This window comes from Lacerta agilis, chromosome 14 (assembly GCF_009819535.1).
Source record: "Lacerta agilis isolate rLacAgi1 chromosome 14, rLacAgi1.pri, whole genome shotgun sequence".
Taxonomy (NCBI): domain Eukaryota; kingdom Metazoa; phylum Chordata; class Lepidosauria; order Squamata; family Lacertidae; genus Lacerta; species Lacerta agilis.
Genome location: NC_046325.1, coordinates 18,511,729 through 18,523,868, shown reverse-complemented (window position 1 = coordinate 18,523,868; position 12,140 = coordinate 18,511,729). Strand labels below are relative to the sequence as shown.

Sequence of the window (12,140 nt, the reverse complement as noted above, 5' to 3'; positions counted from 1 at the left end):
TGATAATGTGCAGATAGGTAAAATGGGGACTGGGAACGATATATTTAGGCATATAAGTGTGTTTAGCACTTAAATAATAGGAAATGTCAGGGACAGCATGCACACAAATCACACAGGGTAGTAAAGTGCATACTTAAAACAAACTGCTCAACCCATATTAAAACACCTTCTTCTTTTGGGCCAGGACCTCCTCTTCTTTGCCTTCAACTTTGGGCAGTTAACTTTATTGAACTAAGCTAAGGCAGATTCGTAAATGAATCACTGCTGTAGAGTAGAGAATAATGACTGACTCCCATGGGGAAACTGCCATTGATACAAGGAGCAAAACACACACAGTGTTTGACCGGGAATTTGTGCAGTTGGAAAGCCTGCTTTAAATAAAACTCTGTAAGCAACTGTAAAGTGATGCACATTGGGGCAAAAATATTCCTAACTTTGCAATTATGCTTATGTGGTTTGAACCAGCAGTTTCTGACCAAATAACTCAATTACAATGCCAACCCAGTATATGGCAGCTGTGGAAAAAAGCTGATTTCTTTGTTAGGAATCATTAGGAAAGAGATTGAAAAGAAACCTGTCAACATCATAACACCTTGATACAAATCAGCAGTATGACTGCATGGAAAATTACAACATTTGGGATTTGGTTTTTGGTTTGGTTGGTTGGTTGGTGTTTTTGGTTTGTTTCTTTGTTTTGTTTTTTTTAAAAAAGGCAAGTAATAAGGGGAATATGACAGAGGACCAAGTAATTATGCAGAATGTGGAGAAAGTGGAAAGAAAAAGGTTTTCACCCTCTTGTGTAATACTACAACCCAGCCTGGATGATTCAGGACAGAAAAAAGGAAGTGTTTTTTCACACAGTGCATATTAAGTAGGCAATTCACAAGCAGCAGGTGTAGTGATGGTCACCAACTCATACAGCTTTAAAAGGCATTTAGACCAAGGGGGGGGCGGTGATCTTCCCAACTTCCACCTGTCAATCCCCTGATGTCTCCTGACACCAGGTGATTCAACTTCTAGTTGTGCTGGCAAAATAAGATTTTTGCCTTTGTAGCCTGGCTTGAATTCAGAGAACTGAGAGTGCACTCAGAGTCCACTCCCAATTAGTCTGGTCTAGCTTTTTGGACAGTGTTCTCGAAGCTACTAACATGAGTTTGGCCAAACTACGAGAAGCAGTGAAGGATAGGTGTGCCTGGCGTGCTCTGGTCCATGGGGTCACGAAGAGTCGGACACGACTGAACGACTGAACAACAACAACAAAGCTTAAATTTGGCATCTACTGAATATAAAAGGTGCCCAGCTGGCATTGGCACCTGAGGGAAGGGAAGGAAAAATCGAAAATGGACTTGGAGTGGGCTCCATCCTTTTCTGATGGGTCCCATGGGCTAACTTGGCTTTGTACCTGATGTAATATGATGCCAGATGATGGGCAAACAGGCAGGCACGTGGTTTGAGCCAAACTATCCTGCAAGCTACATGGGGAGGCCTGGTAGATCTAATTAGGCTTGTGGGATTGAGGTTTAACCACTGCTAGTTTAAACCAGTGTTTCCCAAACTGTTTTTGGGCTACAATTCCCATCATCCCTGACCACTAGTCCTGCTAGCTAGAGATGATGGGAGTTGTAGTACAACAACAGCTGGAGACCCAAGATTGGGAAACCCTGGTTTAAACCAACTCATGGGGGACAATAAGGTTATTTCAGGCTAATAGCCATGATAGCTACCGGTATGTACTATCTCCAGTATCGGGGGAGGTAGTACATGTCTGTCCTGGGAGAGCACTGTTGCACTCAGGTCTTGCTTGCAGGCTTCCCGTAGAAATCTGGCTAGCCTCTGTGACAACAGAATGCTGGACTACATGGGCAACTAGCTGGATTCAGCAGGGCTCTTCTGATATCAAGATACCATACAATTTAAAAGAACCAGTGTCATGCTGTGTACCATTTAGGGGGCTGGATTGGGACCAGGGAGATCCAGGCTCTCTATTTGGGCCAGCCATCCTCTTTCAACCTAAACCACCTCACAAGCTTGTTATTCTGAATATAAAATATGTGGCAGGGGAGGGAGAAGAGGAACTTGGTGTGCTAAAAATATAGCAAATATCAGAGCAGCTGAAAGGCTTGAGGGAATTTCATTTCTAAACCTTTTCCCCATAGCTAATTTGTTTTCCTTTCATAGTTTACTAAGGTTGGGTTTCTTTAAAAAAAAAAATCTAAATATATATTTTATCCAGTCTTCTACTCCTGTTTAGGAAAGGGGGAGAAAGGGTTGCTTAAGTGCAACTACTCTATTGCTTTTGAGCATGTGCAGAATGCCTAGCAAAGGTATCGTATTTCAGAGGGAGAAGAGTTGTTTTAAAAAAAGGCAAATTGCATCTTACGTAGTATAATGCAGTGTTTTTCAACCACTGTTCCGCGGCACACTAGTGTGCCGCAAGATGTTGCCTGGTGTGCCGTGGGAAAAATTGAAAAATTACTTTATATATAGTCAATATAGGCACAGAGTTAAATTTTTTAACATTTTCTAATGGTGGTGTGCCTCGTGATTTTTTTTCATGAAACAAGTGTGCCTTTGCCCAAAAAAGGTTGAAAAACACTGGTATAATGAATATCAACAAAAAGTCAAAATACTAGACACACACACACACACACACACTTTGCAAACTCCTGTGCTTTTCAAATGTGCCAAGTTCGGGCTGCTTGGCGACCCTAGTGGGGAGCTGCGGATCAAGACCGGATTCTGGCACTGTTGGATGGAAGGTAGATCAGGAATATGGGTAGACCTGGCATCACCTAGGTGAGCCCTGGGATTAAATAGGCAGCATCTAGTTTCTGGGCAAGGATAAAGGACCATTAACAGCTGGATGAAGTTGAGCACAGACAAAACATAGACAGGAGGTCGGTGGAGGGTGGCCGACTCAGCTCCCTGGCCTGGGGTACATATGGCACTACTGAAGTGGGGTCTGATTTTGGTTGTCACAGCATGCATGCTCCCAGCCTGGATAAAAATAGGTTTGCTCCCCGGGGACACAGGCAGTTGCATAACGGGGGCTGCAGTTCCAGAAATAAACCCCCTCTATTGGGGCAGCGATGGAAGAGGAGGTGTGGATATGCGTGTTGCAGCTTTGCTGGGGTGACCTAGATTTCCCGTAGCTTAAGCTGAGAAGGACATTAATGCAATTTTTTTGTTGCCGCTAAAATCTTTTGCTGCCAGCCACAATCCTTAGCCGTGCCGGATCAAGAAGGTGCCCCTGGCACCCAGGAGCCCTTCAGTTGCTTGCACCGGACTCACGGCTTTTTGTTTGTCAGAATTTTAATAGTACCCTCAGTGCAGAAGGCACTTTACACAGTCCTCATTCTCCGTCTCACAAGAGCCCTGTGAAAGTACGCCAACTGGTGTAGCCACATTTTACAGAGCTCACTCCGTCACAGGGATTTGAACCGACCTTCCGATTGGCAAGCCCAAGAGGCTCAGTGGTTTAGACCACAGCGCCACCCGCGTCCCTAGAAAAGTTGTTATCCTTCTCTCATAACACAAGAATTCATGGGCATCCAATGAGGCTTATGCATATGCTGTGTACAGTCTGCAACATTAAGGAAAAAAATTGTGTGGAGGGAAGCTAGTTTCAGCAACATACATTTTATGTGAATAATTTTGTGTTGCAGAAGTAAACAAACAGGAGCAGCAAGACCTGAAACCCACAAACCTCCTACCCTATCTTTTCCTTTTGAGATCCCACTAGGAAGTTCCCCAATATGCAGCAATAAAAACAAGAACTCCTAAGGTATGTGCTGAGACATTCTGAAGATACAGGACTTTTTTCCCTTTTTCCTTTTTTACCATTGTTCAGTCGTTCAGTCGTGTCCGACTCTTCGTGACCCCATGGACCAGAGCACGCCAGGCACGCCTAGCTTTCACTGCCTCCCACAGATTGGCCAAAGTTAATTTGTAATGGTTCGAAACACATGCTAGAGCCAACCCTGCAACTGATGGGAGGTAATTGTCAACCTAAGGCCCCATCTCTGCACTATGCCTTTAGAGCAGCATCTTATCACTTTTAAAAATCGTAGCTTTTCCCCAAAAAACTGTGGGAGCTGTAGTTTGCAAAGGGTGCCGAGAGTTCTCTTCAGAGCTCCAGATCTCAAGAGTGGCTTAACTGCCAATCCCTCTTCCCAGGGAACTCCGACAACTGTAGCTCTGTGAGGGGAACAACTTGTCAAGGGTTTTTATTTTTTAACAAACTACAATTCCCAGGGTTATTTGGGCAAAGGCATGGCTGTTTAAAGTGGTATGGTACTGCTTTAAATGTATTGTGCAGGAAACTGGGAAGAAAAATTCACTCAACTCACTTGACCTGTAGCCAGTTCCAGACACACACAAACACACACAGCATAACCTACTTCATGGGCAAAACAAAATTTAAAAAAAATCCTTCCAGTAGCACCTTAGAGACCAACTAAGTTTGTTATCGGTATGAGCTTTCGTGTGCACGAAAGCTCATACCGATAACAAACTTAGTTGGTCTCTAAGGTGCTACTGGTTGTTGGTCTTTTCTTGGATCAGTTTGCAGGATGTGGGCACCATTTTAAGATGCTCTGCCTCTGCCAAAAGCTGTATGCCGGGAAAACAAACAACTGTTATACAAAGGAGAACGATGGCAGCCAGATCTCTAGTCTGGTTGCTTTCTACTTGCAAGTAGGCAACCCAAGAGCCTTGGAGAGCATTAGAGGTAACATCCCTCCTGTACCTGTCATATGAAACAGTACAGCCTTTCTGCTCCGTGTACAGCTCCAGCCTAAGGATGAATGCATCTGACACACGTCAAAGTCTGTAAAATGCTATATAAAGGCCAGGTTATTGCAGATATTAACAAGAAGGAGGCAGAGCAAGCCAGACCCTCGAGCTGAAATGGAGGTGAATCTCTCCCTGGCTCTCATCTCTGATGGAGGGGCAAGGTAGTCTGGGACGCCCATTTGGTAGCAGGGAGCAGTAGCTTGAGGGTAGGTTCAGGTGGGAAATGGGTTTGCAGCTGCCTTCAAGGAGGGAGGTAAGGTAAAGGGACCCCTGACCATTAGGTCCAGTCGTGTCCGACTCTGGGGTTGCGGCGCTCATCTTGCGTTACTGGCCGAGGGAGCCGGCGTTTGTCTGCAGACAGCTTCCGGGTCATGTGGCCAGTATGACTACCGTAAGCTGCTTCTGGTGAACCAGAGCAGCGCATGGAAACGCCATTTACCTTCCCGCCAGACCGGTACCTATTTATCTACTTGCACTCAATGTGCTTTCGAACTGCTAGGTGGGCAGGAGCTCACCCTGTCGTGGGGATTCGAACCGCCAACCCTCTGATCGGCAAGCCCTAGGCTCTGTGGTTTAACCCACAGCGCCACCCGCATCCCTTCAAGAAGGGAAGGGATGCACCAAACAGCAGGCAGTCAGGGAGGGACCTGGCTGTTATTCCCCCTTTTGCAGATGCCCCCGGTATCTAGGACTGCTGCTGAGGGAGATGCAGACCTCTCTTCTTCTTTTTTCTTCTTCACCTGCTCTGACCTCCTTCTCCGACTCTGCAGCTGAATTCTTCCTCCTCCCCTCCCCCCCCTTTATGAATGAAACCAGGTTGCTGCAAGTGGCCGTTTTATGAATGCAGCTGGAGGCGCTGGGGGACACAAGAAGAGGACAGAAGCCCCAAGATCCAGCTCCCCCTGCAGTGCTTTGCGGAGGCTCCTTCTCTCTCTCCCCTTCCCATCCACCCCCTTCCCCATCCCCAAACCCACCGGTGGATGTCTAAGCAAGCAAGAGAGAAAAGGAGGGCACAGAAGCGCAAGGAAAGCCAGGCAAATAGCCAAGCGTTGTGATACTGCGTGAATAGCCAGTTAGTACTGCATCATCACCTCCCTGCATTACTCTCCTGCAGCGCTGGGCGGGGGGAGGGGGGGAGGAAAGCAATGCTGCTGCATTCACTGCAGTGGTCTCTTTTGCTCTGCTGCAGAGAATGTAAAAAAAAAAAAAAAGGCAAATTCTCGAGCCTGTTCTCTTTTCAAATCCACTGTGAGGTGAAGAAGTAGATGATTACTTTTTTCCCTTTTTTTGCAGACGCTGAAGCTTGCACTCTTTCTGCAACACAGACACGTGCAACTAGGCCACTCTTGGACAGCAGCTTGAACACGCAAGGGTTAGCAACTGGATGGCCCTGGGGCCAAATCAGTCTCCTGAGAATAAACCATCTGCTCTCTGCTCTCCCCTGCCCCTCCTCCCAGTTGCCAACCAATATAGCTATGGAGAGGCCACCTCTCCCAACAACTGTCCTCCCTCTCCTGGGTCCCACAGCCTCACATGCCACTTTGTTCTCTTTTCCAAGCCCCCGTGGCCTTTCCATCTTCTAGGATCCCAGTCACACTAGCTCTTGTACACCCACATCCCATCCAGAGAATATCCCAATATCCAAGGTCTCTTTTGGCACCAATCTTCTGGAATGATGAGCAGCAGAACATATACAGTACACTCTTTTTCAAACAAACAAACCCACATGGCCTTTTTGATGGAAACCTACCATGCTTGCAAATCTTGGGTGGTCCCTTGCCTGCTTTTCTTTTCAAGCATCTTAGTGGCACTAGAAATCAGGCCCATGCAGAGTAGGGGGGCGGGCAGCCAGATACACTTGCTCTGGGCCTCGGACAACTAAGCTGACCAAGGCCCCCTGCTTTTTGGCTTGAGTTTATAACTTTATTCTAACAAGGCTCAAGTTTTATCTCATTATACACTACGTAATTTAAATCCCTCCTCTGGAGTGTTTGACCTATTTTGACCTCCCAAACCCTGTTCCCAGCGCAACCACACAGGCCAAAGGCAACAGCTCTAGTTTCCAAGTCCTTTCTTATCAGAAATCCCGCCTTCCTTCTAGATTGCCCTTTCCCCCTTTCCCTAAACCCAGGACTCCTAGCTAGTCTTCCGTTCTCCCCCATAAGAAGTCCAGTAACAACAGATAGGCTTTATTAAGCGGTAAGACAAAAAACATTTGGTACTGCAGGGGTTAAAATCCATGAGTTCCCCAGAAGCTGGGGAGGGGTCATAGCTCAGTAGCAGAGCATGTGCTCTGTATGCAAAAGGACCAGAGTTCAGTCCCTGGCATCTCCAGTCAGGACAGAGAAGAGCCTTCCTGAAGCCTGGAGGGCCACTGCCAGGTCATATATTGGAACAGTTTCCTATGTTCCAAGTGACAACCAACAGCTGAGACCACTGAATCTACCCTGAAGACACAGCGGTAGGGTAGTATGATCTCACAGCGGCAGGGTAATATGATCTCACTCACCACTTGGGAGGTTAGGCTGGGTCTTGCTTTGTTTGGAGATGTGGAGTCACCCACACGGGGGGGGGGGCAGAAATGAGTGAAAAGTCGCCTCATCTTTACAGCAGGGTTTCGCAAACTTGGGTCTCCAGCTGTTGCTGGACTACAACTCCCATCGTCCTTAGCCACCAGGGCCAGGGTTGATGGGAATTGTAGTCCAACAACAACTGGAGACCCAAGTTTGGGAAACACTTCCTAAGGCAAAATGACACGTCGTGGTCTCACACAGACTCCGTGGTTTTCTACATGCACAAAGGCACAGGTGTGCCCTAGCTGTAAGTAGGCAAAGCTATCGCGGGCTTCTATTTCGGGTAGCCTAGGAATTCCAATTCTGGAAGGAGCAGCATTTTGATGGTTGAGGGATCTTTGGGAGAACCAAGGGATCAAACTAGTTTTAAATGAGCAATGCAGGCGAAGGTAAGAGGAGTGCATATGCACTGTGGGAGACAGAGGTCCATGCACCATAGTATTTTAGGAAGAAAGGGGAAACGGACATCGCCAGCCCCTTCGTTCCCTCCCACCTCTCAGCTCAGCCTAGCCAACACAAGCAGCTCGGAACAGTTTTCCATCCAAGATACAGAAACACCAATGAGTGACACTACATTTTTAATGTTATGTTATAAAGGAAACGAAGGAGCCAAGGTAAGGGCTGAGGAGGATGCAGTTCAATAATCAGAAGTGGGGCATATGCAGACAAAGCATCGAACCCGCTAGGCTGGAGAGGCACAGAAGAACAAAATCAGAGATCCTTTCCCCTCGTATCCTTACTGTTGTCAGTTCATAAGCAACCCACTAAAAAAAGGAATGCGGCAAGTAGGGAGGGAGCCAATCTTCCAGCCAAGGGAGGGAAGCACAAGGAGCTACGTCAACAGGAACTCCCTGGCAAAGGACCAAGGAACTAAGAGCTCTGCCTTGCAGCCTCCGCTGCCGTAACCACTGACTCCATGTTCTTCTCAGAGAGAACCAAGCCTCCCTCCACCAACTAGCCTCTGGTTAAGGATTCCTCATTTCCAGTTGCTCTGATCTGCTGCCCCCTCAATTCTCTTTGCCAAAGAGCTTGTGTTTCCTAGCTTTTGTGGGCTGAGGCGCAGGTTTCATTAGCAACTGGAAACAGTAACAAAAATAATAAAGATGTTGCCGTCAGACTGATGCTTAGTAAACAAGCCTCAAGAAGCAAAACAGGTGTGTCACGAAAAAAGGCAGCGGGAACAGAAGGGAGAATTTAGGAGACTCAGCTGCAACACTTCAGAACCCAAAGTGGAAGAGAAAGGCATGGGTGCCTTCAACTTGCTCCTTTCTGTCTCCGCGCATCCTGGGAAAGAAGGAAGCTGACCTCAAAAACGAGCCCTTCCACATTCTGAGAGAGGTGGCCGTGCCCCGGTGCATTGTGGGAAAGGCACACTGAGCACTGGGGAACTCTGGAAGAACACAGCCGTTCCCAAGCCCTACTTGCCTTTAGAGAGGGTTGATGTTTGTTTGAGTAATTAAATCCTAGGGAGGGGGGGGGGACACATCTCAAAGCCTCTACCCTGCCTCCCTTCCCAGCCCTCACCCTTATCTGGTTAAAGTGCTTGTGTTAAGAAGATGGTGTTGGTGGCAGCAGCAGCAGCAGCAGCAACAACAGGTTTTCAAGGAGAGAGAGACTGCGAGGTGGAGGCCTCCTCAGTAGGCAGGATTTCGATGCTGCTGTCTGGCTGGCTTGGGGAAACACTGTCCGTCAGCTCCATCTCCTGGGCCTGGCTGGGTGACAGCGGCTGCGGGGAGCTGGCTGTGTCAGTGCTGGGAGTTGGAGATTTGCCCTCAGAGAGCCCCAGCAATTCCTGGACATTACGGGGTAAATCCTGGGAGAAAGGGAGGGAAAAGAGATTTTATTTGTTGGGGAAAGTTATCCCCCTCTGGCTCACACCCGATTCAAAAGCACACTGCCACAGTGGTGTGGCTCAGTTTCACACTGCTTCAGTGGCATATGAAGGCTGGGACCACATGGAGCAGGGACCACGTGCAGGCAGAAAACCCCCAAGTTCCATGACTGCCATCTCCAGCTGAAAGGATCAAATACATAGCAAGAGGAAAGAGCTCTGCCTGAGACCTTAGAGAACCACCAGCAAATGTGCCCTTAGAGCCGAATTCATTATTTTAGCTGCCTTTAATAAGATGTACAAACAAGCAACAACAAAAACCAAACCCTTGAAGTGTGGCACATAAGAAGATTCCTGCTGGATCAGACCAAATACCAATCTAATCCAGGGTTCTTTATCGCCCAATGGCCAACCAGATGCTTCTGGCAACCCTCAAACAGTGCCTGGAGGCAGCAGCCCTCTCCCCTGCAGGGTCCCCCCAGCAACTGGTATTCATACTCCCTCTGAATGTGGAAGCTTCCCTTAGTCATCATGGCTCCAGGCCATGGCTGACAGAACCACTCTACACCAGCCAGTGTGTAGGGTATCATCACCTTATCCTAGGGGCAGTGAATTATGTAGATTACACATGGTGTGAAATGCCAAACTGTGTTCGTTCCCTGAGCAGTGTCTTCAGCACCCCAGCTAAAACTTCAAGCATGTAGATAACAGTGTGGAAAGTTAACAGGGGTCCGATTCCCAGAGTCGATGTTCCAGTGGCAAACAACATTCTTTGGGTCTCCTCCCCAAACAGGGAAAACCCTCAAAAAACAACATCATAAGGACTGAGAATGCTCATCGGACATAGAATACTGACTTACTATTGGAGGGGGGGGGAGGGATACCAGGGTGTGTGGCAATGGAGTACCCTGGGAAAGGGTATGGCTGGCTGGCTCCCTGGACAGCAACACTCCAGGCAGCAAGCATTTTTGTTTGTAAGAAAAGATGACATGCATGGCATGGAGGGCCTACTGAGCTGAATTTTGGGGCCTCCCATTTGGCAACCCTTATCTTTAAATCTGCTCTTGGTAGTGCTATATTTTGAAGCCACAAGGGGAACCAGCTGCATTTCCATTTTGCTTAACATGTCTCCCTGAGCAAGTGAGATGCTTGCTACCTTGTTCACTCGCAGAAGCTTGCTAGCTAGATGATGATCATGTTATGTATCCGTTTTGCTATGAGGTGGCCAAGGGTAAGGATAGAGGACTGTTGGCTTGCCCAGGGTGTTCAGCATTAAGGAATGCTTGGAGGCTCCATGCCTCTTCAGAGGATACCGAGCTACAGGGGTCTTCATTCATGCTGGACTGGGGGTGGGGGCGGCACAAGACTCACTGGAGTAGCTGCCAGCTGCCTGTAGATCGCCTCAGCCCGGCATAAGATGTCTTCCACACTCATCTTCATGGTAAGCTCATTGATGTGCTGTGAAAATGCAGACACAGAAATCAAGAAACTCTGAAGGCAAACAAGGAACAACAAAGAGGAGGGGGGAAACACACAAAGAAATGCACATCTTTTTGAGAGAGAGAGAGAGAGAGAGAGAGAGAGAGAGAGAAGGAAAGAAGGGCAGGTTGTGGCAAAGGGTTGATTATATATTTCTGGAAAATAGCTTCTGGTTATAATGCTGCAACTGGAAAAATACAAGCAGCATTAGTTAGGAATGTGCTATACAAAGTGGACTAGGAAAGCCTTACAGAGGAAAGCCAGGTATCTAGAAAGGCAAAGGGCCCAGCTCAAGATGCTCCTGGGGAAGACTGAGATCTTGGGGGGGGGGGGGGAGAGATAAGCATTGCTCCTTAACCAAACAGATGGATCGTACTATGGCTTGTCTGCTATTTAAGTGTTCAGCAGGAACTTTCCATACCAGCAGGGGGCAGTATGGTGCAAAGGCAGAATGGAGCCAAGCCCAAGAAAATGAAGAGCCAGGAGGAGGAGAGGAAGTGAGGGAGGATGAATGGGGCCCTTGTTTGTTTTGGCTTTTGAGCCTTCAGAGCAACCCTGACCATACTTTTCAGAAGCAGGTGTAGCGCATAAATCATCTTTTGCTTCTTTAAAGAAAAAACAACCACCTACGAACACTGCACAGCTTAATGTACTAGAGCAGGCATGGGGAACCTGCAGTCATCCAGATGTTGTTGCTGAACCACAGCTCCCACTGCCCCTGACCATCGGTCATGCTAGCTGGTGCTGATGATGGGAGTGGGAGTCCAGCAGCTACTGGAGGGCCACAACTTCCCCATCTCTGTCCTACACATGGCAAGAGTTAGGCCCCCAACCTCCACGGTGCTCACCTTCAGGATCTCATTGAAGCCAAAGCCAGAGTTCATGAGTGCCTGTCTCTCTGCATCCAGAATGCCACAGGCCACCAGCAGGTGGAAATTGGGGCACGGCAGTCCCGTCCACAGCACCTGGGATCAGGGGGACAGACACACGGCATGGATTGAGGAAGCGTGCCATAACCCATTGTCAGGAGTGTTCTGTACCATACTGCTGGGTGTAATCCTCTGCTAATGTCTGGCTCTGCATTAGCCAGAGCAAATCTATTTCTAATGGGACGCGCTGCTCGTAGCTGTTGGTGGGCGATGTCCCCCAGAAGCTGGAAGTCATCCCAGATACGTATTGGCTGGCTAGAAGCCTGGGCTTCCCAGGTCATGCTGTGCCCTCGGACTAAGCCCCAGACAAGAACACAGCTCAGGTTAGAGTAAGCCAGCTTTAGCAAAATGCTCAGACAGCACTCCTCCATCAAAAAGAGGGACAATGAGATTTCTACGTTTGCTCCGCGATACGGCTCTCCTGCAACCAAGTAAACTGCAGCACCTGCCTGCTTCATCTAGGGCAGGAATTAAGTGAGAAGCAACATTTTGCTTTCCTTTTTTTGTTCCCTGAACACAACCTTGCATTCTTAA

General features: G+C 48.0%; 1 protein-coding gene across 1 annotated transcript; it reads right to left on the bottom strand.

The window, feature by feature from the left end:
- Window positions 1-7,928: 7,928 nt before the first annotated feature.
- Window positions 7,929-11,651, bottom strand: LOC117059003 (TBC1 domain family member 17-like). The gene is made up of 3 exons (XM_033170446.1): window positions 11,526-11,651; window positions 10,570-10,656; window positions 7,929-9,180 (listed from the first exon to the last, which is right to left on the bottom strand). Exons 1-3 carry the CDS (start codon window positions 11,559-11,561, stop codon window positions 8,968-8,970), a joined length of 336 nt encoding a protein of 111 aa, XP_033026337.1. The 5' UTR covers window positions 11,562-11,651; the 3' UTR covers window positions 7,929-8,967.
- Between the last annotated feature and the right edge of the window lie 489 nt (window positions 11,652-12,140).

Excerpts from the sequence above, each read along its gene's own strand:
- LOC117059003 (XM_033170446.1), bottom strand. The coding sequence starts at position 11,561 with ATGAACTCTGGCTTTGGCTTCAATGAGATCCTGAAG. Across the intron at positions 10,657-11,525 it reads GCTTCAATGAGATCCTGAAG|CACATCAATGAGCTTACCAT; the intron begins GTGAGCACCGTG and ends GCATTTTCACAG. Across the intron at positions 9,181-10,569 it reads GGCAGCTGGCAGCTACTCCA|GATTTACCCCGTAATGTCCA; the intron begins GTGAGTCTTGTG and ends CCTTTCTCCCAG.